Source organism: Drosophila kikkawai, chromosome 2R, assembly GCF_030179895.1.
Source record: "Drosophila kikkawai strain 14028-0561.14 chromosome 2R, DkikHiC1v2, whole genome shotgun sequence".
In the NCBI taxonomy this organism is placed as follows: Eukaryota; Metazoa; Arthropoda; class Insecta; order Diptera; family Drosophilidae; genus Drosophila; species Drosophila kikkawai.
In genome coordinates this window covers 8688439-8715129 of record NC_091729.1, presented here as the reverse complement: position 1 = coordinate 8715129, position 26691 = coordinate 8688439, and the positions used below count along the sequence as shown (strand labels likewise).

At 44.9% G+C, this 26691-nt stretch overlaps 4 protein-coding genes across 6 annotated transcripts in view; 1 reads left to right on the top strand and 3 right to left on the bottom strand.

Annotated features, from left to right (window-relative positions):
* Positions 1–1013: 1013 nt before the first annotated feature.
* On the top strand, positions 1014–7194 carry Smg5 (Smg5 nonsense mediated mRNA decay factor). 2 transcript variants are annotated; one of them, XM_017181844.3, is made up of 6 exons: positions 1014–1164; positions 1621–1768; positions 1828–3476; positions 3541–4905; positions 5715–5873; positions 5934–7194. In XM_017181844.3, exons 2-6 carry the CDS (start codon positions 1632–1634, stop codon positions 6173–6175), a joined length of 3552 nt encoding a protein of 1183 aa, XP_017037333.1. In that variant the 5' UTR covers positions 1014–1164; positions 1621–1631; the 3' UTR covers positions 6176–7194. The 2 variants fall into 2 exon arrangements, with proteins under 2 accessions (XP_017037333.1, XP_017037332.1); XM_017181843.3 differs by lacking the exon at positions 1014–1164 and adding an exon at positions 1298–1537.
* Positions 7195–8098: 904 nt separating this feature from the next.
* Positions 8099–9740, bottom strand: LOC108085271 (serine protease grass-like). Its single transcript, XM_017181822.3, has 5 exons — positions 9191–9740; positions 8908–9123; positions 8794–8845; positions 8585–8730; positions 8099–8525 (listed from the first exon to the last, which is right to left on the bottom strand). Exons 1-5 carry the CDS (start codon positions 9651–9653, stop codon positions 8110–8112), a joined length of 1293 nt encoding a protein of 430 aa, XP_017037311.1. The 5' UTR covers positions 9654–9740; the 3' UTR covers positions 8099–8109.
* LOC108085272 (chymotrypsin-like) lies at positions 9671–10238 on the bottom strand. The gene is made up of 3 exons (XM_017181823.3): positions 10020–10238; positions 9908–9953; positions 9671–9827 (listed from the first exon to the last, which is right to left on the bottom strand). The coding sequence occupies exons 1-3, from the start codon at positions 10219–10221 to the stop codon at positions 9671–9673; spliced, it is 405 nt and encodes a 134-aa protein (XP_017037312.1). The 5' UTR covers positions 10222–10238.
* A 1277-nt stretch (positions 10239–11515) lies between these two features.
* CenG1A (Centaurin gamma 1A) overlaps positions 11516–26691 on the bottom strand; it is a 58087-nt gene continuing 42911 nt past the window's right edge. For both annotated transcript variants that reach the window (XM_017181829.2, XM_017181830.2), the window contains exons 2-8: positions 19609–19841; positions 15514–15655; positions 14863–14997; positions 13486–14790; positions 13282–13399; positions 12852–13215; positions 11516–12791 (exon numbers count right to left, since the gene is read on the bottom strand). In XM_017181829.2, coding sequence (XP_017037318.1) covers positions 12465–12791; positions 12852–13215; positions 13282–13399; positions 13486–14790; positions 14863–14997; positions 15514–15655; positions 19609–19841 — 2624 coding nt within the window. In that variant the 3' untranslated portion in view covers positions 11516–12464. The remainder of the gene's footprint in view (positions 12792–12851; positions 13216–13281; positions 13400–13485; positions 14791–14862; positions 14998–15513; positions 15656–19608; positions 19842–26691) is intronic.

Here is a 26691-nt window from a genome sequence, read left to right as displayed (position 1 = left end):
GCGAACGCGGCTAAGCCTCGGCTGATGGTCTTCGACCAGATCGGAGACTCCCGGACAGGTAGGAAGGTAGAAGGTAAGCCGAGGTATGGAAGATCATTAATATGCCTGACACATTTCCTCACATTTGGCGGCTTCATTAGCAAATATTGAAGGCGTCTGAAAAAAAGGAGGGAGAAAATGATAAAGCGAGGTGATAATTTGTAAGATGGAAATAAACCTATATGCAAAGACTCCCTTGGGATTTGGAACAGAAGATTACGAAGGTGCGGCTAATGTTCTTTTCATGTTTAAATCAATTTTAAAAAGTCCGCCTAATCGATACATCATTGTCATCGATTTTCGCTATCTCGATCAAACATGCAAGTGTTTTTATAATTTTTTTTCTTTTATTTTAGATTTGCAGATTTTACATTTTCTATTCAGGGACCGAAATCCTTATTAATTTTATTTCTTAAAAGGCTGCTATAATAATTATATTTTTTTTATTGATTATAAAGATTTAAAATTTCGTATTTTTGCCATATACTAATTCTAAATAATTAAAAGACCTACAATCTAAAGACAAAAACACAAAATACGATTTGAAATAACTGTGGTGCCCCTAATATATATTTCCAAAACAGTGAAATAATAAACCTTGTACATTGTTAAATGTCTACTCATTATAAAAAAAAAAAACTTTTCGCTTGCTGGTTTCGCAGCTCGAAAGTCTGTGAACAGCCGCTGTTGTACAAACTGGGTTAAATACGACCTCTTAAAAATCCCGCTCAGACAAACTATAATAATCGATATATCGCTAGCTCCGATAGCTCATCTCTGTCTGGCGCTTACCAACACTGTTGAGGATTTGCCGTCACGAGCACGTTCAGTCCGAATAAATAAGTACAAATAAATAATAGGTATAGCAGACTGTTTTGAGCTGCATGGTGTTCCGTTGATTTCTTTTTCGATTTACCTGGACTCTTTCTACGCCCTCTACAAGATTATTACCTGTTCCTACGCTCGGAAGCAGTGTTCTTAAGGCATTCCGTCATACATCATTCGTGTAGCCGCTCGGCCTGCGCAGTCTGAACGTGTATACGCCATTTTGTTGTTCAACAAAGGAAGAGGAAAACGTGAATTTGCAGAAGCATACAAGCATAGCAGCAACAAATCCGATAAAAGGTAATGCAAATCATGCAGGTAAACAGCCCCGCCCGAGTACCTGGGCCACCGTTAGCTAGATAGCAGATGTCAGCAGTGCATAGAATCGCATTTCTTCGGTTATTTCGCAATCGCAGTATCGAAAATACCAGAGCAGAGAGAGCAGACGCAGGCAACACAGTGTGCGTTTAATTGATTATTCAATAAAACGAAACTACGCCACACACATACAGTCAGGCAACACTCTGCTGTGTGTTCGTGTGCGTCACCAGTTGGTAAAAAACAAAAACAAAGCCGTAAATCGAGTAAAGAAATTTATTTCGAAAAACAATTCGTCAGCGAAAAGTTGGGGAATTTCGAGAAACAGCTGGAGCATTCGAAGGGTATCTAATGGGTAAAAATTGTGTACTGCCAGCGGGGCAGGAACGCGCTGCCTTCGAAACTCCTAATATTTATATTATTTATCTTCCTTGGCAGCATCTAACGAAATGGAGACAACACTCAGCTCGGGCGGCTCCAATGCCTCGAGCGAGTGCGCCATGGACGGGGGAACGAATCGCTGTCGCGGCCTAGACAACGGCAACGGCACTTGCACCCTCAGCCAGGAGGTAAAGGATCTGTACAGGTAAGGTAATTCCCCCGCTCATAACAGCCACCCGCTAACCCTTGCGATTGCCCCGATAGATCCCTCTACACTGCCTCCAAGCAGCTGGACGACGCCAAAAAGAATGTCCAGACCGTGGGCCAGCTGTTCCAGCACGAGATCGAGGAGAAGCGCTCGCTGCTGGTGCAGCTGTGCAAGCAGATCATCTTCAAGGATTACCAGTCGGTGGGCAAGAAGGTGCGCGAGGTGATGTGGCGACGCGGCTACTACGAGTTCATTGCCTTCGTGAAGAAGGCCTGGCACAAGCAGGGACTGGACGCGGCTGCCACACAGGAGAACATGCAGAAGTTGGAGCGGTTCCTCTGCGCGGGCATCTTCAACTACAAACGTCTATCCTCCCGCATGGAGGAGATCTACGACCTGGACCTCAAGTACTTGATTGATTTCTCCATCATCAGTGACGGCTACATAAGCGACATGATCGGCGACTCCAAGGAGGCCTCGCATGCGGGCACTCAGGCGGTGGACAAGAGCCTGGAGGCGGTGTCCTTTGCCCTTGACACCATTCACTCGTCGCTTCTTAGCCTGGGGGATCTGCATCGCTACTTCCTCGACTTCCGCATCGAAAGCAAGCTGAGCATCGGCAAGGAACAGGTGGCAAAGTACTACTTGGAGGCATTCAAACTCAACCCGGCCATCGGGATGGCCCAGAACCAACTGGGGACGCTGTACTATGGGCAGAACTACGACCTAGACTCCACCTACCACTACCTTTACTCCCTCGTGTGCATCAAGCCCTTTGAATTGAGCGAGAACAACCTGAACAAGCTGTTCGCCAAGCACACCGAATATCTGGAAAAGATGGATCCGGAGAAGCTTGAGTTCAGTATCGAGGACTTCTTCGCACGCTTCTATCTCATTGTGGACATCTTCTTCTTCGACAAGGAAGTGCCGGACTTCACCGCCCTGTGCCACTGCGTTCTCATCGACCTCCGCAAGATCCTCTGCTCCCAGCACCTGCACGTCCCGGAGCCAAGCATCTTCAAGATCGTTTCCATTCTGTTCTTCTGCCTCTCCAAGCTCAAGATGATCAACTCGCCGAAGGTCTTCTCGCTGCATGCCTTCTTGGTGGCTGCCTGCTCCGACCTAATGGACGCCTGCATCGTCAGCATCGAACAGACAATCCTGGCCCGCGCCGCCGACAACGAGCGCTTCCAGGCGGAGTACGAACAGCGCTTCCAGGAGTTCGACACGGTTGTGCGCAAGTCTCGCAACGAGTACAAGAACTGGCTAGCCGCCGTCGGGGAGTGCGAGCGCAAGGACAAGAAGCTGATGCCTCCCCGACCCCACTCGCTGAGGGACTGCAGCTCCGACTCACGGGATAGCCAGCACTCCGGGGAAGAGGCGAAGACCCAGGAGGCAACTGACGGCGATAAGATCGGCGAGGCAGTCTCCACGCGCTCCAGTGACGAGGCGAAGGAGTCCGACCTGAAGACCCCGCTCTCGTGCAAGAGCAAGCGCCGTGGAATGCGCCTTCGCCGGCGCCGTCGCAAGATAGCCCAGTCGGACGATAGCTCGTGCTACGACAGCGAAAGTGAGCTGGACACGGACTTTTACAGCGATGAGGAGGACTACACGGATCTCAGTTCGAATTTCGACACCGATTTTAGTGACATTGATGCAGCAGATCCAGGAGATCATCCGTGCGGAGAGGAGCACTACGAAACAGGTGAGTCTGGCTTGGAGACCAATTACCATTATCCCCAATAATTACATCAATTTTTCCATTCCAGCTTCTTACCTCAAGAAGGAGCGCAAATCTGGCGGCGGTGGCGGAGTATACTCGGATAACGACGATGTGGTCATCGAGGAAGAGAAGCTCGTGTACCCCGAGGATGTGGAGGAGCGTCGTCCCAACTCCCAGGAAGTGGACTCTGAGGAATTGCTGCGTAGCTTTGAAGTGCTGCAGCTGAACTTTAAGAGCGCCGAGGAGACTCAGACCAAAAAGTCAGAAGAGGGGCAGGGGCCACAAATTGCACCACCAGTGGCCCTCACCAGCTTCTCAGAACCGCCGAAGAAGTTAGTTTACCGCAACAAGTACGCAAAAATCAATCCGAACATCGTCATCGACTGTCTGCACAATGAGCCGACCATCAGAGCCCTGAAAATGCTTTTCGACTGGCTGCGCATCAATCCGGAGATACTTATCGGCTGCTACCACTCAAATCCAGAGTTTGTGCACAAAATCATGAAGCTGCTGAACTACTGCAACATCGACGTCTTCACCAGGAAGGTTTACTTTGAGCGTGAGCTGCTGACCACCGCCAATGTGCGCGACTCCCTCGTCGAGCTATTCGATGTGAGGGCCAATGTCCCGCTTACCGAGGACTTTGCCTTCAAGAACTTCGACATCTTCCAGAGCACCCAGATCACGCTGGACTGGGAGACAATCATAAGGGAGCGGGTCACCGCCCAGGAGGAGTCGATACTTCGGATTTTCAAAATGGTCGATTTCGGGTTCTTCATCTGCAAACAGAAGAAGTTCAACTACAGATTCTGCGTGAAGACGCGTCGCTTCACTGAGACCCAGAAGAAAAAGCAGCGCGAGGAGAAGAAGGGCGGCGGCTCGCGTCGCCGGGAACGTCGCACCGCTCCGAAAACCAACCGAACCAAGAGAAACGAGGGACGCACCCGTCGCTACTCCGACCGCAAGAACGGCATTGTCCGCAAGAGCTACACCAGCAACGAGGAAAAGGACACCGTGGAGGAGTGCCGCAAGGTGCCGCGCAAGGGTTACTTGCGGAATCGCAATGCCGAGAAGGCAGCTGCGGTCATAGCCAGCGCCACGAGCACCTCGGTGGCTGGGGGAACCTCCGCCTCTACCACCACCAACAGCGTCATCGAGAAGCTAAACGTGCAGTCCAGCTCGGGGGCCGACGAGGAGCGCTCGGAGGCCATGTCGAAGAAGTGCGAGCTCATGGGCAAGCTCTGGCTGCAAAATGAGGTGGAGACGCTCGAGGAGGAGCTGCGCGACAGTCCCGCCCACCTGGTGATGTCCCCATTTGTGGTGGTTGACTCGAAGGCACTGACCGAATACAATGGTATTGTCAAGTCGCTGGTGAGGACGAAGAAGTGCATTGTCCTCATTCCGAATGCAGGTTAGTGCTCCGACAAGTGGTTCTATCGAGTTTAGTTTGAACGAAGAGGTCGATGAAGCGGAATGTTGCATTTGCGACTTTGAATTGAATTTGAATTTGTATTGTTCCTAGCCACATTTCGTTTCTTTTGCCTACGACCTTGTTTAATTTAAGATTTTTATAAGTTTTTGCATTCATTTTAAATAAGTTAAATCATTTTAATTTTACCCATACTGCTGAGTGCCTCTGCATATCTCATACTTCAACTACCCAGCAGACAAACAGCGGACTTAGTGCGGATTAAAGACGGCCAAAGATTCTGAATTTCCGCATTAGTTTCGCTAAATGCTCAAAAACGGACGGGCAAACGCATGAATAGCGGACGAGTATGATATTGATATTGTAAAAGGCCCGCAATCGAAATCTTATTCGGATTCCGAAAATAATAGCTTTTGCTGCCACACCCCAGGACTTATATTATCGTTCTTGAGCCTTAAATCGGCCATTTTGTCCGCCTGAGATCCGTAAAACTTCCGTTTTTAATATTTTTTACAAAGTTTTTGTCTGCTGGGTGTATATATATTATTCCTAGTTGGTTAAGTATAGCGCTTAGAAAACTCAACTAAGGAAGTAAATGGTATGGGTATTCAATTTTTTATACCTCTAAATATTTATCAATACAAAATTCAACACAAAATTGTTTAAATATTGTGTTACTATAAGCTAACTTGAGCCTTTTCAAAACTACAATTTTTAGAAGAGTGACTCGTTTTGCACCGAATTAACCTTTTACCCTTGCCCAAGCTAATCTTTTTTCCTTCCACTTTCAGTGCTCAATGAACTGGATGACTTGAAGAAGCGCAGCGAGAATGTTCGCCATGTCATCCGTTGGCTCGAGCAGGAATTCAAGCACGGCAACCGCCACTTGCGAGCCCAGCGCGATAACGAGAGCCAGCCGCTGTCCCTGTTGAAGATATCTCGCAAGATGGGTGAGTTCGGCCAACGTTTATCGGACATCGAAATATGCCAACTAATGGTTCTTTCCGCAGATCGTGACGCTTCGGTTTTCCTGCAGATTGCCCAGTTCTGCAATCACCTGGTGGCCAACCATGCCGATCCGCACGTCAGCGAGGTGCAAAAGAACGTCGTCACCTACTTGTCGGGCGATAATCTGCACGAGAAGAACCGCCAGCAGCAGAATTTCAGCTACACGGGCATCCTGGACTCGATACCCGTGCGCCATGCCCAAATCCAGAGCTTCTACGCCAAGTTCAAGGCAAACAAAAAATGAGCTGGCCTTAGAAGAGCGGCAACGGTAGCGGGCGCTAAGGCGGCAAAGCGGCAAAGGCGACTACAGACCAGATGCAATTCAAGCAAAAAACGGGTGCAGGTGAGCGAGTTCTCCCTGTACACGCACACATCGACATGGAGTTCCACAAAGTTAACGACAGCCGGCGAAGAGCGACGGCAAAACCAAACCAGCAATCGCTGCTGCAGCCTCGGTTGTGCGTGCAGCCGTGTTTCCCCTTAAAGCAAACTGACATTTTAACCATCAGTGGGCGAGCACGATCCCATTCGCCTGCCCAGCCCAGCCCAAGCAGCAGCAGCAGCAGCTTTGCGCGGAATTTGCTTGTTGTTGTGTTTCGGACAAAAACCAAACCAAAACAAATTACCAATAAAAATCGTTCACTTTCAACTCGATGGCAACAATGATTACGACCTCCAGCTAATGTTACAAGGACAAACGGCAACAACAAAGATATAAAAAAAAAAATATGGAAAAAGGAAAAACGTAAAAAAAAAAACAAAATAAAATATGTTTCGAGGATAACCTTATAGCAGGCGAATGCCTAAGTGGTTCACGGTCAAGAGATCTTCGTGAGGAAGCCACGAGGAAGGAAAGCAAGCGGTATAGCGGATGGATGGACTTGGCTTCGCTTCCGAGGTTTGTTTGCCTTTCCTGTCTCGAGCTGAATTCAGTGGTTTCCGTGACTCTTCATCTTTCCTGCAGTGTTTTTGTTTCGTTCTCGGTTTTACAGACGGAGCAAAATTTATTTATTTTTTTCACGCTCAGAACTACGTGATCATCTTCTCTATAAACAACAATATATGTATAACAACTTACATTATAATGCAGACCTAAAAATAATCTCGTTTCGTGGGAGCCCCAAAAAATGCAATTTCCTCTCATTAAGAAAAAACCGAAAATGCCGCACATACATATGTATCCAAAAATTCTGCATCACTTTAACTGTTTCCAAAATTGAGAGCTTGTTAAATTTGTTTGAATAAATAAAGCGCCCAACCACATATTTGTTGTTTCACTTGAAGACATATAAGATGATTGAGTAATAGTGGTACTTTTCCTTTAGGAGACACAAGACAATTCAAGAGTTTTATTCAAATAATAATAATACTTAATGTTTTTTTCTGATTATTTACTGCTACACATTTTAATATTCTCGGGGAACTTTTTAAAAATATAATTTTTTATACAAATAAATGAGGTCTTAAAAAATTCGGACACATACATAGTTTAGCATTTTAAAAAAATATCGAAAATTATCGATATTTTACGAAATATCTTTAGCCCTGTCCATTTTTATACCCTTGCAGGGTATTATAATTTCAGTCAGAAATTTGCAACGCAGTAAAGCATCAACAGCCGAGTCGATCCAGCCATATCCGTCTGTCAGTTTTTACGAAAACTAGTCCCTAAGTTGTAAAGCTATCTGAATGAAACTTTGCATATAGTCTGCTATATACTCTCACTGCTATTAAATAATCGAGATCAAACCTCTCTAGCCAACAAAACCCGTCTGCCCTAAAGAAATTTTGACATTTTAGAGACAATTTTGTTAATTTTCGCATATATTTTTTGACCTTTTTAATTTTTTTCCTATGGGCGCAACCACTGTGGGTGATGGCTCCCGAGAACACACGGGAAACCAATCATGGATTTAGATTTCCAGTCGTTCGAATGATCCAGAAGCAGCAGTTTAATCCGCCAATGCGATTTCTGCGCAGCGACAGTTCCGGAGTCATAGTGCGTACTTGATGGTATTGGTATAGATATGGCAAGGGGTGAATCAGTTACAAGCTCGCTGCACTGAGACCTGTTGTTTCATTAAAAGCAGTCGTATGCTCCCTCTCACTTAATAGTATTAAACACTTCGGGACTCAAATTGACTTCGCAATATTTTTGTATTTATTTGTCAATATTTCTTATGAGAAAATATCATCTAATCCCCTAACCTTTCGCACAATCCAGTCAACATAACATGTGACATCGGTATTAACTCCTACAAAACTGCATGCACGTGTTGTAAAGCTTAAGATCCCGAACTGCGTTTGACGTTGAAGCCCATTTACAATTACCTTTTTTGTGAGGGGACCGCCACCATCTCCATCACAGCTGCCTCCAACATTAGATCCAACACAGATCTGACTTGAAGGAAGTGAAATTTCAAATAATTTGTTGCACTCACTGCGATCGTATCGATCGAGTGTGACTTTCTGAAGGATGTTGCTTATTTTGCTCTCATTTGTTTTTCCCCATCCATAGGCATCAAATGTGTATGCACTTTCGACTTTGCTCTTAACTTCCGGATTCAGAATAATGCAGATCGGATAGACATGCACTGCGGAGAAGAAAACATAGTAAGCTTCATTGGAAGCGATAAAACTTGATAACACTTACAGCTAAACTCAATATCACGTGATAGTAGCAGGAGGCCAATATCATTAATTAATCCTTCTCGGTCGAATTCATGGTGAATAATCGTCTTGCTGACACCATACTCCAGAGTTGAACCCCGTATGTCGTATGCTCCCAACTTCACAATTCTGCAAACAGTACGAATATATTATAAGTTTTATATTGAATCGAAAGCATGTTAAGATACTTACAGGGTTGCTTCATGTCTGTTTTTTAAGCATTGAGCGGCGGTTAATACAAAGCCTGACATAAAACCTCAATTAATTTGTTACCTAAATGAAGTAAGTGAAAGTATATGTACTCACGTCTGTGAATGACGGTGCCGCCACATATAAAATGAGATTCATAATGTATTCTGGCCATCCAAGCAGCAACCTCCGGTTCGGCGTTCGTACCATTCATAATTCTCGTACTCAGTGAAGTTCCGCATGGTACGGTTAATAATCGGGCTCGACCAAAGTTCTCGACACCGAAAACAGCTGTTTCAGGTGGAGGTCTAATGGAGACCGGATTGGCGATGCCTGCCAATGAAATACATAATGGTGTGTAGGATGGCGAAACCACTTAAAATATTTTCAAAATTCTTACCAGCGAGTGAAGGCTGCCGGGAATACTCGGGATATAGTGCTTCAATCTTCTCCTCAATCCAGTCAGCATAGCTTGTGATATCGGTATAGACCCCCAGTCCTTCGCATGATTTTAAACCATAGCTTACAATTCCAAACTGCGTCAAATGTCGAGTGCCATTATAATTAACTTTTTGGATTAGCGGACCGCCAGAATCGCCATCACAGGTGTCTCTGTCCGAGGACCCAGCACAAATCTGATTTAAGGTAAGTGGCAAACGACCTATCCTGTTGCACCTACTGCGATCGTAGTGATCGAGTGTGACTCTCTGAAGAATTGCACTTATGTTGGCTGTCCTCGTTTTTCCCCAGCCATAGGCATCGAATGTGTTAGCATTCTCTACTTCCCTCTTCGCCGTGGGACTTAAATCAATGCAGATTGGATAGATTTGCCATGCGGAGAGGAAAACAAAACTAAGCTCCATTAGGGGCGATTAACCAGTTAAGACTTACCAGTAAACACAATATCGAGAGGTAGTTGAAGAAGGCCAATATCATTTTGGCCCGTTTCGTAAGAGTATTCCCTGTGAAACACCGCATAGCTGACACTGTACTCTACGACATGGAGCGCTAGGTTGTACGCTCCCAATCTCACGTATCTGTGGGCAATATTATTATTTTATATTATTATGAAATATTATCATTATTGTTTTATATAATGAGCTTTAAGGGTGCTTACAATTTGCCTTTATCTTTAATGCAATGAGCGGCCGTCAAAACAAATCCTAATAGAAACAAAATAATTGTATATTAATTTGTTATATGTATATAGTATAAATACATATACTTACGTTTGTGAATCACAGTGCCGCCACATAAAAAATGTGTTTCATTACTTACGCCTGCCATCCAAGCAGCAGCCTCCAGTTCAGCGTTTTCGCCATTCGAAATTCTCATTCCCGTTGAGGTTTTGCAGTTGTCGTCCAAGAGTCGTGCAGAGCCCCTTTGAATCAGGAACCCGATGATCAAACTCGGCCAAAATAACGTCTGCATCTTGCTGCCAGCTGGAAGAAACTAAATCGAGCAGAGTGCGATACGTCGAACGAAAAGTGCTCTAAAACCGCTTATCAGCGTTTTAAAATTTGGTATGTCTCACCTTTGCCCTATTGAACTTTTAGCACGAAATTCGTGGAATAGGTCCACTTAGTAACATAAACAAAATACATAATAAAATGCGTTCCATCGTTAACAAACTTTATTAAAATTTAAACATATAAGAATTTCTTTGAAACAACTCGAAACTTTGCATTTTTAAGAACAAATTATGGCTAAAAAATTGAATATTATAATTAACTGCCACCCTGAAGTGCATGGGTTCCAATTAATTTGTTACTAATTTTTGTTTACACATATGCATTCATACATATATATACATATGTATGTATATACATATACGTTGTACGTTATACTATGTACGTTTGTGAATCACTGTGCCGCCACATAGAAATTGTACTTCATTTTGTATGCCTGCCATCCAAGCAGCAGCCTCCGGTCCGGTCATTCTCGACATGGCTCCGCTGGGAACTTTGTTATCCGGGGTCCGGAGGTTAAAACCGGGCGCTGATGCTGCTGTCACAGTGGCCAAAGTACAATGGGAGTTACATTTATATTATTTAAAAACAAACAACTTTGAATTTTTTTATTCCCTTGCAGGGTATTATAATTACAGTCAGAAGTTTTGCAACGCAGTGAAGGAGACGTTACCGACCCTATAAAGTATATATATTCTTGATCAGCATCAACAGCCGAGTCGATCTAGCCATGTCCGTCTGTCTGTTTCTACGCAAACTAGTCCCTCAGTTTAAAAGCTATTTGAATGAAACTTTGCATATCGACGCATTTCTGCGAAAGTATCGTATGTCGCTTTTTTTTCGAAATTGAGATCTTAATGCAAAATTGTTAGGCACCTAATGTCTCACTACCCTGTGAAATATTATAACTGAAAGCCCTATAGTTCCGATAAAAATTAAGTTTCAATTTTGTCTTTTCTCTAGTGCTCCCTAAGAGATTAAATCAGAAAAAAGCTTCTCCTGTAAAATTTGATTTTTCCACATACGATACTTTCGCGGAAATGCGTCGATATAGTCTTCTATATACTATATCATAACATAACTATATCATATAGCTGCCATACAAATGTTCGATAAATTTTAGAAAGAAATTATAACTTGGCTATTTTTCAACATATTTTCATCATTTTTGAGATATGTTTTTTTTATTATTTCAGATTTTCGGTTTTAATGTCACCTTTAATCCCAGTTACTTAAATTCCACCAAAAAATAAATATTTAAAATGTTTAATAGATTTTTATTTGAAGGGCTTTCTTTTTTGTAGATTTTTTTGTGATTTTTGGGTGCTATACTTTTCCTTCCAATTAGATTGAGTTTGTCACGTTGTGTGGTTTGTAGTTCGTACTTGAATCGTACACAATATAGGGGGGGTGTATACATATAATAATATTTATAGATTGATTTAAAACTATGTTGTATATTAGGTTTGAAATACTTTCAATTTGCTGTCTACACAGATTCAATTATCCGCTCAACTAATTTGTGTTTTGGATTTTCTTGTCTGCAATTTAGTAGTTTATCAAAAATGTTGTTTGTTTTTGAGTTTGGTTCAGCATAAGCTACATGTCGGGCGTGCTCATTTGATTTAAACGATTATCAAGCAATTTCAACTATAGTATGTATATATGGTAAATATGTTTTTGGCTTTAATCTTAGATCCATTTTGTTTTTACGTATGCTTGCATCAGCTTGTGCCTATTGTATATTGTATATATTAGCTTTTACTTTCGGGAGTCAAGTCTTTGCCATCTACTGATTTAAACCGATAATTACAAATAATATTTCTAATTTGTTGTTTTGCAAACGACATAAAAACCTGCACACGATTAAAACAATAATAATAATAAGTAGTACGTAATTCGAAATAATAAATTATACACTTGAGATTACAACAAGACTGTACAGACTTTTCTTTTGTTTTTTGATTCACTTAGCAACTAAACAAACTAAAAGGAAACATAAATAAAACTTGTGAATTTTCTCATTCAACGTTCGCCAAATAATAATAAAAACATTTGCACAACATTTGTAAAGTCTATACAGATTAAACGCTATACAAATTTACCGCGTTGGAATTTAAACTAATTGCATTACGTATATATAACAAAAAATCTAAACCATTTTACAATCCGCGATTTGCTTATTTGAAATTGAACTATGCCTATTCAGATCACACCGGACACGGATTTCTCGTAGGGCGTGCCCAGCGTGTCCCGTCTGCGGGGCAGGGTGCCGCTCGCAGTCAGCGGTGCCGCTTCGGGGCAGCCCAATCCCTCCAGGAGCTCCACCAAGGCAGTCGTGTCCTCGACGTTGTACTGGGGAGCCGGTATGCCACCATTGGCGGCGGGCGGTGCCGGTGCGGGGATCGTTGTACCCGCTTGCGCAGCTGCAGCAGCCTTAATCGACTTGGCGGTGGCCAGGGACTGGGCTGCTCGGGCGTAAGCCAGGCAGGTACGACCCTCGTGATCCGTGTGCTTAATGTTGGCGCCATTCTGTGAAAGGGAAACCTGGTAAGTACACCGCCTTAAGCTTTTTCCCCCAAGAAGACTTACCCAGATGAGAAGCTGTGCTATGGCCAGATTGCCTATGGCGCAGGCCAGCAGCAGGGGAGTGCGCACATCCCGGGCACTGACATTCGCATTGGTCACCTCCGAGGGGCAATTGGCCAAAATCGAGACTATCGACTTCATGTCGGCCCTAATGACGGCCTCGATCAACTGCTGGCCCGGATGCGCCGAGGATCCACTGCTGAGTGGGGTGAGAAACTCCTTGGCCTCGTACTTGCTGCGTATCCAACGCTCCTTGTCCTCGCGACTGCCCTGCGCCGTGGGCTTGGCCCGCTGCCTCGTATTCGCCTCCCAGACAGAGTTGGCCAGGCTGTTGCCGATGGCCAGCATTACGCTGAGATGTGGAGACCTAAATTAGAGGGGAAGAAAATTAGTTCCAAACTTAGAAGCTCCTTCTTTGCTTCGGTTTACTTACGGCCAGTCATCCAAGCCCAGGGAGCGGACCTTCGAGATGTGCGAGCCAAGGTTGCGGTGCACGCCCGAGCACTCGATGCACATGAGCACGCCCAGATTTAAGCTAGCCCATTCGGGATCTGCAAAGAACATTTGTGAAGGGTAAGTAAAATAATGTTTAAATTATAGCTAACTGGGCGGTTTTTAATTTTTAATTTAAACTTACTTTGTGCTCCGCAGTCGACGCAGAATCCATTTCCTGGCACCCTTTGGCGAATCGCCAGCATGGCGGCCAAGTCGGTACTGGTTGCCTGCTTGGTCTTGGTGCTCTCGATGCTCTGAAGGCTCTTGAAGATCTCCTGCTCGACGGCTGCCACCCACTCATCGCGCTCCTCCGAATTGGCGGCCTCGAAGTGCCACTGCTTGGAGTCCAGCGAGACGATGTAGAACTCGTAGCCGTCATTGTCGTCTGCCTCAGTCGCCTTCACGCTGCTGCTCTTCATCCGGCGGTGTCGCTTCTTCACGTTCGGTGTCTGGGCCTCCAATTTGCTGGTTGCCGCGGCCGTCGCTTCGCCGGCAATGAAGGTCTGCGAATTGGAGTTGGACATGGCAATGCCCTCGTCTCCGCTCGTCTGCTGGGAGCTGTTCGACTTCAGGGGCTCGGCCCCAGCGCCAGTAGCTCCTGGTGCAGCGCCCAGCAGCGACAGTTTCTCGCTCAGTTTGCGCTGATTGTCCTTGGCCAGCGTCAGGCAACCGATGCCGTCGCTGAGCGCATTTTGTGTCCTCTGGCCGTTGGCCATTAGCGAACTGGTCAGCGCGCTGTTCGTGATGATGCTCTTGGAGCCGCGCGGCTTCTGTCCGGGCACCTTCACAGTGACGTACTGCAGCGGAATCTCCTTGCCGTGCACATCGTCCATGTAGTCGTGCAGCGAGGGATGGTAGGTGAGCCTGCCGTCGTCGCAGAGCGTCACATACTTCTTCTTCCACTCCTTGTTAAGCGACTTGCTCGATCGCTTGTAGAGGTAGCCCTGCTTGATGGGTATGGAGCGTCCACTGCCCAGCTCGCTGCTCTTTGGCTCCTTCTCCTTGTCGGCCTTCTTCGAGGACGATGGGATGAACAGGTTGGATCGCCGTCGGCTCTTGCGGCTAGTCGTCGGAGTCGAGGTGGGCGTGGGCAGCTCCTTGCCCGGCGGCGGCGCCAGGTCGCGTGGGTCCCTCAGCTGCACCTGCGAGCAGTCGCCTTGGAGTAGGGAGCTGGCCGCTGCGGGATTGTATTTGGTTATGTTGTTGTTCTCGTTGGTGGTTGCCGTCGTCGCTGCTGCTCCGGACTGCAGGGACCAGAGCTTTTGCTCCGCCTGGGTGAAGTCCGTGCTCATCCGCAGGGGCAGCTGCTGCTGCTGGCTGCGTTGTCCGTTGGTGGGTGGCGCCTGGTAAGGCGCCAATCCTAGGCGACTGCCCTGCGGGGTCGTTGGTCTCGGCGGCTGCATCTGGGGTGGCAACGGCAGGCGTTGCGACAGGATTTTCTGACAGGCTGAAAGCACGTTAGGAAAATAATACGGTTAGAGATTTGAGATCTCCTTGATTGACTCTTGAGTGGACTCACCATCCTGAAAGACACGTTCCACATTCAGGCCATATGTGGCGCAGGTCTCGTAGTAGGAGCAGCGCTTCAGATCGCTGGCCAACTTCCTAGCTCGGGTGTCATCAATCACCCGTGGATTGCGCTCACTGATGGCATCTGGAAAAACAAACAAATCGTGTTAAATAGGTAATAAAAGTAATTTTTTTAAATTGTAAATAATATGAGAGCCCAAATTCGGTAGTAAGGATGTAAAACGAAAGATCCGATAAATAAATATATTAACAATTTTGTAAAGATGCAATTTTATGTATTGCTTTATATGTTAAAATATCGATAATATCGAAAAATATATATATATAATATAAAATATCGTTAAATATTGATGTATTTATCGACTTTCAAATAGTTTCGATAATCAATAATAAGACTGTGCCAGAGAAACACTTGCAATATGCAAAAAAAAAATATTTAAGGTTAAGAATTCATCGTAAATTGGAAAATAAATCTTAAAGCATACTTTCAGATGACATTTTTTAAGTTTTCAACTCATCAGCAGTTTCTGTGGCACGCCTATTTGATATCCTTAAGATGGGTAAATATCCATGTGATCCAACAATGAATTTAAAGCCAAATATGAAATACAAGTTAATTGCTAAAAGATTATTCACTTACCTTGCGTCCCCACCAGTATCATAGGTATTTCTTGTCCATTTCGGAAATGCGCCATTTTCGTGTAATAGTTGTAGACGGTATTGAAGCTGCTCTCGTTCTCGAGGCTGAATACAAAGATTACCGCATCCACCCAGCCAGCGAACTGTAAGGATAAAAAAGAGGCGAGGTGTGAGTAAAATTGCAAAGAAGAAGGGGTTGTGAAAGCTGAAAGCTAAAAACAGAAAACAAAGAGAGTCCTGCGAAAACGACCCGTTTTGGGACGCTCCGAGTCCTTGACTTTGGTCGCCTTACGCGGGGATTCCGGGGAGGAAGGACTTGGACTTGGATTCGACCAAGGAGTAAACAAAAATGCAGCGTCTGGCGGAAGCGCGCAAAACAATGGACATATATGGTATAGCTCCTTGCCTTCCATCTGAGAGGAGTATTTCAGATGGGCTGGATAAGGACTCGGCGCACACACACTTGAGAAAGTCGCTAATGAAGCACTTGAAGCCTTCTATACTCCGCTCGCCAGGCTCGGCGTGTGTTAAACTTTTTAATGATTTTTGTATGCCTCACACAACCAACACACACACACAGAATAACACTCGCCCAGTTCGGCAGGATAATGAACTTTAATATGGGAAGAAGTAAACAGGCTCCGTTGTTTCTGCGCAGGATTGCCTTTGAAGAAGACGGAAGGCGACGAAAGTAGAGTTTGCCAGCTTATATTGATTGACTGTTCTCCAATCGAATCAATTAATAATGCATTAAAGAGGCTCTTCACCTGGACAACTCTGCGAGGTCGTTGAATTATTTATGTAACTCGCTCATGGAGCTGGGGCTGTGTTATCCTGTGACAGTGGCACTAGTGGTCCGTCGAAAAAAAGCCGCCCGCACGCGACGCCAGTCGACAAACAACTGGCTGCCAGAATGTCCTGGCAACGAGGACACTCGTCTGCGTCGCTGTGTTGCTGTGTGCATTGTGTTGTGGTGGGTGGTTGTCTGCTCCCCGCTCCCCGCTTCCTGCGCCCAGCTGCCCTCTCCCCGGCATCCCCTGCTGGCGTCGCCATCATAGCCACTTTTTATGATTTGTTGTGAAAATGTATGCAGAGAAAACAGAGGAAACAGGAAACAAAAACGAAGCACAGGCGAAAAGGGGAACGCAAAAAAGTTGCACCAAATGGCGACGAAGGGCTCGAGTGCCTGGAGATCAGCTTAGTTTATGCGATAAGTTTTATGAATTCTGAAGTACGAAGAATGCCTCTAATGAAGGTCTTAGAGAGTCACATTTTAGCAGTCCTTTATAATCTAAATTGTGTGAAAGACTGATGAAATTTAAAACTAATTCTTGGATTTTCTCTGAATACTTGATATAAAGTTTGTGAACTAAATGATTTCGTGTATGGGGCATCGCATAAACCCTGGTATACTGTGTATGGAGGAGGGGTCCTGTTCCGGCGACTGCTTACTGCACATATGTACATATGCTGATGACGAGAAAAAAAAGAAAGAAAGCTCCGCACAATGCGGGTCACAAAACAAGGGTTTTATTTTTTTCTCACATTATATACATAGTTAAATAAAAAATTGAAGTCTATACGCCGGCATTAAAGATACTGACAAACGATTTATGTTTATTTTGCTCAATAGTCGAGATTCGTAATCAATTTTCTTAGACCCCAGCCTCTGATCTTTCAGGGTTTATAACTATGGAAATCGTTGGCGCCCAACGTGGGGCCGTGCTTAAAACAATTAATTTAATAGTTCTAAACACTCATGGTTTTGATTTTATTAAGTTTATAACTAAAAAAACCACCACAATATAAAAAATACAGGCTCGTACTCCATTATTTGTTTTTATTTATATACAGAAAACTTAGTTATCTCTCGCTTTCCCCGCAACTTCCTAACATGCGCACCTCGAGTGTACACCACCATCACATCTCTCACAATACGGAATCGACAAAATTCTGGTCGCATGCAATATAGCTGGCGCTGTAGTCATCGTCTCATGGCTCGTATATGGTAATGATATCCTTCGCTGGAGAAACCGAAGGAAAAACAACTACAAGCGCGACAGAGTGGCGACGAGTCGCCCATTGAATGAGTGATTTCATCCAGAGTCGGGCGACAGTTACTTCTGTTGTGAGAACGGTGCTGCCCTTGCGAGGGTGGTATTCTGGGTTGCTCACATTTCCCTTTGGGGGGGTTGCTGCTACAGTTACAGTTACTGTTGCCTATTTCGAGGGTTATTTTGCTTATGAAATATGGGTTTATTATGTCCCATCAAGATGTGATATAGCCAAAGAAAGTGATATATAATTAGTCGAGTAGCTCTGGCGCAGACAGCGAACGAATTTGTGAATTGGAAAGAATGGTTATTGCAACAATAGTTTGAGGGGGTTTGGGGTGACAGTGGGATCAAAAAGTGCGCTCAAGTGAGAGGGTTGATTGACAGTTTGGTGAGCGCATGTAACGATTATGCAATGTGCATCAGGAGAAAGTGTGCAATGAAGTGCAAAAAATGAATTACGAAAAGTGTCACTCTGAGTAGATGTCAAACTATAATTATGGAAATATATAAGCGTGGACTTATTCGCATGTTATGCTATACTATCTCTGAAAGTTACAAATTAATAATATGCATTTACATTTTCTAAATCAGTCTAAATTGGGCGTCAAATGTTCCTATTTTGTATAACCGAAACTCACTACTTCCCAACTGTACTTCCAAATTACTCCCTTTTAAGCCGTAATCCTTTGTTATGTGTATCCCACTGACAATTTAGGTCAATCATCTGCTTGACTTGCAGAAATTTTCCAAACTTCTAATTATACAGAAAGGAAATTAACAAAAAAAAGCGATTTGAATAAAAATGGCAAGCGACAGGAGAGAGCAAATAGTGTGGAAGACTGTCAGACAGTCAGCAGGGATAGAGTAAGGATTATAGGGATATTATTGGGATTTCGAGGGTCGCGTGCCTGGCACATTTTTTTTATAACAACCCCCTAGGAACCCCGCCCTCCGCGAGGCGTGTAAATAGAACCGCAAATAAAAAATGAGAGACTAGTGAAAAGCGAAAGCAGCTTAAAATTTATAATCCTCACTTTCGCCCGTTAAGCCGCAGGCGAAGGCTTTGGGCCCCAGGATGTTTTGGCACACGGAGAGGGGTAGCGAAATTGCAATTGCGAAAATGTAAATGCAGACGTCGAGCACACTATATATGTACTATAATACTTCAACATACATATATCAAAGGCGAGAGCCGAACAAAAGCTCCTTGAGCCACAAAAGCCTCGGGCGAATCAATGAGTCAAGGCCCGTTCGAATGTAAATAGCCCGTGGTTAAGTTCACTTTAATTACACTGCCCGTGTATATTGACAAAAGACGAATTCAATTGCATTCGCAGCGGATCGGAGCTGCAGCCGGGGTTGCTGGTTGCTGGCTGCTAGGTGAGCTCCAGGGGTTGGCTGGCAATCTTGGGAGGAGGCGCCATTGTGTGTGCCCTGTGCCTAATTGTATTGCCCAGCTATTGGCTCTCGGCCAGGAGATGATGATGCAGCATCACGTCCTGCCATAATGGCCAACAAAAACACACAGACGTGTGTGTCCCAAGCACACGGACACGTTGAAAACGCTTATCTGCCGTTGCGCCACTGTCCCTGTCAAAGGTCGAAGTTCGATGGCGAGTGACTCACGCTATGTGAGTGCTCCAAGTGTCCTTACACCCCGCACATACCCCCAGAGTCTGGTCAAGGCGAACTTTCGCGCAGGGAAAGAGCGGCAAAAAGTTGTATAATTGCTGCCGAAATAACTGTGAGTAAGCCTGCGAGCTACGGAAGAAAGCTCGGGATACAGTTACTCCAAGTTTCAATCAAATTATATCGTAAATAAAAACCGTCTGAGGGTAACAACCCCTAAAAGTTTTCCCAGTCAGTTGATCCCACGTTGACCTCAATTCAAATATTTACAAGATGATAAGGGAAAATGTATTTGTCTACGGCAGCGGGAAAGGCAAACCTTCCCGGCAATACATCATTTTCCCATTCCCATGAATATTTCATGGCAAACAGAAAGCAGAAACAAGCCCCAAGGACTCAAGTAGACTCACCTGCATTTCGGGGGCTCCACCCTCGTCCCGTATGAGCAGCAAGTAGCTCTGGCCATCGATGAATACCTCCTTCTTAAAGCGACCGCCCTCGGGCGACTCCTCCTGCATGTAGGAGCCTGTAAGGTAGCGGTGCACCAGGGCCGACTTGCCCGAGTTCAGCGAGCCGACGATTCCCAGCCGCAGATCGGGAACGGAGCGCGAAATCGTCCATTCCTGGCTGTTCACAAACGAATCTGGAAGAGAGCATCGATTGGATCATTATTAGAAAGGGAGTTTCTTTCTTAAGTAGTTTGTTTCTGTTAGCAGTGGAAGAAAAACAAGTTCAGTCAGCGCAATTAGCGATCTCGGAAACCCGTTTTCCTTCTGACCTCCCTACATGTCGCGGCCAAAAGTTTCCAGCTCTCAAGAGCCCATCCACCCATCATTATGCTAATGCTGATGCCGGGAATCCTTCCATATATATACATCGGCCTTTCTGGTGTATTCTTAGCAGCCGCCCTTGATTGACAGCAGGAATGTTTGCCAGGAAGCTTCCTTTTCAATTTTCGGCAATTGTTTGCTGTCTTGTGTCTGCCTTATGTGTTCCCCCGTGCAAAAACTTTTAAATTGTCAGTTTGCTCGAACACTTTTCTGATTTAAATTAGCTCATTGTCAAGTCGCAGTCACTCAATCAGACTTAAGATCGAGAATTCCCTGCGTCAGCTGGGCCCAAGGTTGCGAAATGGTCCACGAATAGGTAGCTAATTGAAGCGGCTCTGATGCCTGAGCAAACCCAGCTGCTTGTGGCTGAGCTTTAGAGGCTCCTGCTCGGCAGGAGGATTTACGGTGCACTTCACGCCCGAGTGTGACTATCTGTTGGGAGAAAAATGAAAAGCCCACAGAGGTGCCACCATAAATCTTCCCAAGAGCGAGAGTCCAAGCCCGAGCCATTAGACTTCCAAGTGCTCGCGATCAATTTCACTTCACGCAAGGGGGATACTCCTCTCTTGAGCCACCCCAGGATCCTAGGGAAGAAGGAGTGACAATGGCTGACCAGCGATGATTTACTGCACTCGGCAGAGGACTCGCACGTGAAAATTGCTCTATTATGAGTTGTTAAGAGTTGCGTAAGTAAACACAGAGGCAGCCCCTCTCCCGGGTAGATGGACAACGACAACGACAGCGACAGGGACATGGCCATGGACATGGACATGGATATGGATCCGTCCGTCTCAAGGGGTTGTCTTACGGCGGAAACTTGTTTTCCTGCCGCTTGTTAATCGACTAAGACGATGGACAGCGGCAGACAAGACAAGTTCAACTGGTTTGCACTGTTGCCTTGCTGACCAGAGCGCAAAATTACAAATTAAAATGAAATAAATATGCCTTTTGTGTTATATAATACTGGGAATATGCCGAATACCGAAATAAATCTGGGCCAGGAGCAGCGGCGGCGCATTTCAATTGTTAAACTCAATTGAAAGCGATATGCACACGCCGGCCAAGAGTAAAATTAGCGCGGTTTTGCAATTTGCATGCCCCTAAAGGTAAATGGGAATGGTTTTCGGATCAAAGATGGCGTCGGGTACTGAGCCGGAGGAGACGCGGAAGACTGGTTCCCGCTTCTTTCGGTTCTCAGTGCTCGAATTGTAACAAATTGCAGGCGGCCAGAGACGAGCCCGCCTAATTAATGGCTCGTCATTAGCCTAAAGCGCTTAAAGTTACAAGCCAGTTACAAATGCGTCTTTAAGTTTGACTAATGATGTCAAATGTCTGACGCTGGCTGGGATGGGATCGGATGGGCTGGGGGGTTAACCATCGCCCCGAGGCCTCGGAATCGGGATCGAGATCGGAATAGGGATCCGGAGCGGGATGGCGATCGGCTTATGTGTGAAGTTCAAACCGCCAGCCAGGCCGGGGCAACCCTTTGGCTGCGGCTATCCCTCCTGGCTGCATCTCTTTATCTCTCTGGGATCGTTACTCAAACTCATGTCAAATGTCGCCATCGTTGTCAAAATTCCCAACATAATTACGTATGCAAACTAGCTGCAGTCCGAAAGAGGTTCGATTTCCTAGTCTAGCATTTCCATTCCCATTTCTTGTTCTTGGGAGAAAGTGTCCGGAGAAGGGGTTCCTGTTGGTTGGGATTTGTTTTCCTTTCCTTTATGTTTCCTAGTTTTGTTTGTTTGTGTTTATACACTTTTGCCATTGAGGCGATAAGACGAAGGCAGCCACCCCACCCCGCCCCTTGCCCGTGCTCGGGATTTACGGCTCTTGATGTGGGTTAAGCATTTTAATTAGCGAACAATACGGAAATTTTCATATCCCTTTCCGGCATTCCAACTCACTCTTTCTCTTGCTCTCTGGAAACATGTTCCCCGAACAACAAACAGCCAGGTGACCGACCTTGTGACCCGAAACTTGAAGATATAGATGGCTTAGTTTTATGACTGACAGCTGCTGTAACCGAACTGGACGAAACCAAACCAGGCTGAGTTTTTTATCACCAAGAAGCGTGCCATGCATCCAAGAAAAACATGTACATTAATTTTATTTGAGCAGGAGGCGCCAAGGATTGGCCAAGGAATAGTCGTAAAATGTTTATAAGCGTTTAGTTGTTTACGGTAGCCACAACGAGGAGCATTTTGAACTGTCATCGCAGCTGAAACACAAGACCATAAAACCGGAAGGGAATTGATAAAAACATCAAATGCGACCAAAGTATTCCAAAGTATTCATTGGCTATGAGCGAACCTTCTGAATAAAAGCTGGGACACCGCAGCCTGGAATAACAACTCACGCAATTAGATCCCACAAGCGGCCATCAATAGATCATCCCATTGAATTGCTCTACGGATGTTTTGATACTTCCAGGCATGCCCATAAATGGTCAAATAATGAGATTTTAATAAGCCATAACCATAATAAAGGAATATTTTTCATTTGCCGCGCCCTTCATACGTACATTTATGAATAGCGCCAGATCTCTGGAATAAATCAAATGTATGCGAGTGGGATATTTGCATGGGGCCTACGAAAATATTTAGGTAGGCTGGTCGTGTCGACAGTGTGTCGTCCAGTCTCGAAGATCTGGTAAACAGCAGGCCATAAATCTCTGGACCTCGCCTGTCCCAAATCCAACTGCCTTCTTCCCTTGCGATCTTGGCACTGGAGTTCGGACGCTACGAGTACCTTTCACGATTCAAATGCCCGTTGCCTGTGTACATTCTGCACATCTGCTCCAAAATCTGATTTACTTTCTTTTTGTGTTTGCCCAGAGATCGGAGAAAGAAGATCACGGCGACTGGTGGCATAGAGCGAGATGGAGGCGAAGGTGAACTACCTATTCCCATCCTCGGTCGCTCTCTCTCTCTCTATCTGGGAGCGACAAAAGGCAAAGAAAATTAGCAAGGCCCACAAATGATTCGGGGCAAAAAGGGCGATCGCACAAACAAGATTACAAGAGGAGCAGGCGAAGGCAAAGTCGCAGGAGGATGTCGCAGACAGGAAAAGGCAACAAAAATAATGAATAAATACAGGGAAAGATGATCGAGTACACTGAAAGTAACATTAGCAATTGCAGCTGTATTTGCTAAATTTCAAGATTGTTTTCAAAGTGTATAAAAGAGAGTCAAATGTGGCTTGTTAGAAGATGAACATTATCATACTTTAAAACCTTAAAAAACTGATATGCTTGCCACTTTTCGGCAGCAATCCCCCCTATTCTATTTCGAAATAGAAACGTACAGTAGCAGTTACATTTTGCGATTAATTACAAGTCAAAACAAACAAAACAATAACTTGTACGTCGGCGGGGGCTCCGTCCGACACCGACCGCTCCGTCCAACTGTTGTTTTTCGAGAGGAGAGGAGAACAGTTCTGCACGAATGATTGCGACACTTCAAGGTTCGCCCCCGGGGCATCATCAGCGTCACGCAACGTGAGAGGGATGCATGGATGGCATGGGGATGGGTGTGTACCTGAAACGGTATCCGCCAGTTACATATGACTCGTGTCACGTGCAGTCACATATTCCGCATGGAAATGCGGATTCAAGAACATGACTTCATCGCCCAGAAATCCGGCGAAAACAATCATAATTGACACAGAAATTCACGCATCATTAGCCGATGTGCGAACATCCAAACAAACAAATAAACAGATGGCGGCGAGCAAGTAATTGGACAGATCTCTCAAAGATCTCTCGGAGTGGAGCATGTGTTGGATGGATTTTGATAAATTGAATTGAGGAGATGTCCAAGCTCCGTCGAAGGTCACACACGAGGCGCAGGCCCTCGTAAGACCACGCCCCGAGCCTTTCAAAAGGGTTAAAGGGGTTTTCGAACCCTTAAGGAGGCTCTTCTCGGGATGCTGCCATTGGCCCAGAGATTTATTTGTGTCCTCAGGTAATAAAGCATCTTCGCGGCTGCTCCTCAATGCCGTACTCCATTTTGCCATTTCTCAGCAAACTCGTTCTCATTTGCACCCAGAACAAAAAATATATCACTGTTTATATAGGCATAGACAGACGGTTTCTTTGTTGACTCTTTTTTTCCCTGGGCTTTTTATTTTGGGTTCGTTTATCAGTTTTGGGGCCGAACTGAATTTGTTTCTGTGTCGAAACTCATTTATCATGCGCATACAGTGAAAAGTAATTGCAAAACACGAGGCGGTAAAATAATAAAAAGGTAACAGAGACCTAATAAAGAGAAATCACCAGGCGGAAAGCTACGATTCCTTATCGTTCAGCAGTTAAAGACCCTCCACTCAATGGGGGAAGTGCGGCGTAAAAGCGAGTCTTCCTTATCAGTCTCAACTTATTCCTCAAATCAGTCCCATGCACTACAGATACAGTCCCCAAACTATTAGAAATTTATGCTCAAGTCATATAAATAAAATAAACTGGATTTTTAATGGAAAATAATTTAGTTATCTACAAAGTTACTTCCTTTTTTGAGAACGTTTCTACTTAGTCCACTTTTTTACCTTATCAAAAACAATCTAATCTAGCATTTACTTCTTCTTTCGAATTTCAGATGACTTCACAGCTGATATTTAAACCTTACCCAATAAACTTTTGTAAGGAATTGAGTCATGATGAACGATTTTCTCTGTAAATTTAAATGTTCACATACGCAACCCAAACCGATTAAATGTCAAATTTATGACATGATTGCGTCCCCAATATCATCTTACAAAGATCCCGGAAAAATTCGTATCATTTTTTCCTCAAAATCGTTTCCCTCCCGAAAAGTACATTTTTTTCGATCGAAAAAAAGCGCAAAAAAATGACACCCGGCAGGAAAATCTTTTCAGCTCGTGCGAGTCAATCAAAAGTCGACAAAGGCAGAGGAGAAAGCAAGTGAGAGAACGAGAGCCCGGGGACTGGCAGGACACCATCTCCTGGTGGTTGCTCGGTGGCTTCCTTCACTTACTCGCTCGTTTCCTCAGTAGCTCACAGTACTCTATTAAATATGACATATTTATGAAGTGTCAGTCCCCGAGACAAAAGACGGGAGAAAATCCGAGGAAGAAAGCCAGGAAAAAATGAAAGGAAAGTGCGGAGGGAAATGGGATTTTTCCCGGGATTCGTACTTTTCAGCTGCTCTTGCGCAGCGGCCGATGGTCGGTCGTAAAATCAAATAAAATAAAATAGGAATCGTATTTGTGTTTAATATTTATGCGGTGAGATTGTCAATGATGAGCATTTGATTGTCTGTCTCCGCTCCTGAGGTTTCCTTTCTGCGGTTGGGGTTTGCTAAAAACCCAAATGGGAATACGAAGTGGCAGATCTTCCGAGGACTGAATGGACGTCATTTGTGTCTCATAAATTTCGCTGTAATTAAATTGATTTGGAATGGTCAGGCGCCTCATTAGACAGAGAACAAGCAGCTGGCCAATAATATTCCACGATCACCGACTGCTGACCAACTGACCAGCTGACTTTTCCTTTCCCTTCAGTTCCTTTCCTTTCCGCTTTTCTAGTCGCTCAGGCGCAACAAATTAAACTGCTTACTTTTACTTTTCCCGGCTCTCGCTCCTTCGGCAGCCTCCTTAGCAGTAGTTTGCTTCATGGCCAGTTACCTAGAATCTCAACTCATCTGCCATTGTCGCCCGACCAGCTCGTTTACATCTTTTCTCTTTTCGGAGCAAAAAAATTATGATGACCATTGTTCTGGCAGTGGCTCCTCCATCCTCCGTCCATTACAATCTTATTTATGGCCGTTTTTCGGTGATTTTCTACGTGAGTGTCGCATCGTGTGCGTTCGCATCTCTCAGTCTGAATTTTCTGAATTTTGCCAGAATTTTCTTCTGGTTTTCTTCCGTCTCTCCAAAGTTTTTTGAACGTGTTGAAAGAATTCCAGCCGTGGGCAGCTCCGATCTGCTGCGGCTGCTTGGCCCACTGTCTTTTAGCGGTTCAATGACTCCTTGGCCATTAGCCGTTGTTTGTGTTTCTGCCAAGATACACCAAGCGGCAGTAACTCACTGCTATCAGTCATACGCCAATGCACGGCCCCATATGAGGAGGGTATTGAATTACACTAAACAGCAGGTTTTAAGTCGAAGCCAATGAGCAATTTGAAGTCCTTTATAACGATATTTCGCAATCAATAGTAAATAACATTTATATTGATTATGAAACACGCCATTTTGTTTCATAGACTTCATAGACATAATCTTGTCTTACTACGCTTCGTCTTATCTTAGATATCCCTTTAACCACCTTTTTACCGCCACTTCACCCATATCAAATACTTTTACGAATGTAATGATCATTCCCCATTAAAGTCAATACTTTATGTTTGTGGTGCTTGTAATCTGATCAGAGAACCCGCAGTGCGGTGTAGGATAGTGTAGATATATCGGTCTCTCCAGCAGAAACGGAGATCAGACAACTGCCCACAAAGCATCCAAAAATGCGAGTGAGAACTGGTTATGTTGAAAGAATCACGTAAGACGGGGTAATAACTAGAGTGTGACTGAACTTTCGGCCAAGGCGAAAGGAAATCAATGCTATGAGGAAGGGCTTGCCTCCCAAGAGGGTACACACATCACTCAACTAACTACAGCCCTGGAAGTGCCATTGTAAAAATTATGTTGGAA

Excerpts from the sequence above, each read along its gene's own strand:
- Smg5 (XM_017181843.3), top strand. Across the intron at positions 4,906-5,714 it reads TGTCCTCATTCCGAATGCAG|TGCTCAATGAACTGGATGAC; the intron begins GTTAGTGCTCCG and ends TTCCACTTTCAG. Across the intron at positions 5,874-5,933 it reads GAAGATATCTCGCAAGATGG|ATCGTGACGCTTCGGTTTTC; the intron begins GTGAGTTCGGCC and ends TTCTTTCCGCAG.
- LOC108085271 (XM_017181822.3), bottom strand. The coding sequence starts at position 9,653 with ATGGAGCTTAGTTTTGTTTTCCTCTCCGCATGGCAAATCTATCCAATC. Across the intron at positions 9,124-9,190 it reads CCGGCAGCCTTCACTCGCTG|GCATCGCCAATCCGGTCTCC; the intron begins GTAAGAATTTTG and ends TTTCATTGGCAG. Across the intron at positions 8,731-8,793 it reads AACAGACATGAAGCAACCCT|AATTGTGAAGTTGGGAGCAT; the intron begins GTAAGTATCTTA and ends TACTGTTTGCAG.
- LOC108085272 (XM_017181823.3), bottom strand. The coding sequence starts at position 10,221 with ATGCAGACGTTATTTTGGCCGAGTTTGATCATCGGGTTCCTGATTCAA. Across the intron at positions 9,954-10,019 it reads CGGCACTGTGATTCACAAAC|GATTTGTTTTGACGGCCGCT; the intron begins GTAAGTATATGT and ends TGTTTCTATTAG. Across the intron at positions 9,828-9,907 it reads ATTAAAGATAAAGGCAAATT|ATACGTGAGATTGGGAGCGT; the intron begins GTAAGCACCCTT and ends TATTGCCCACAG.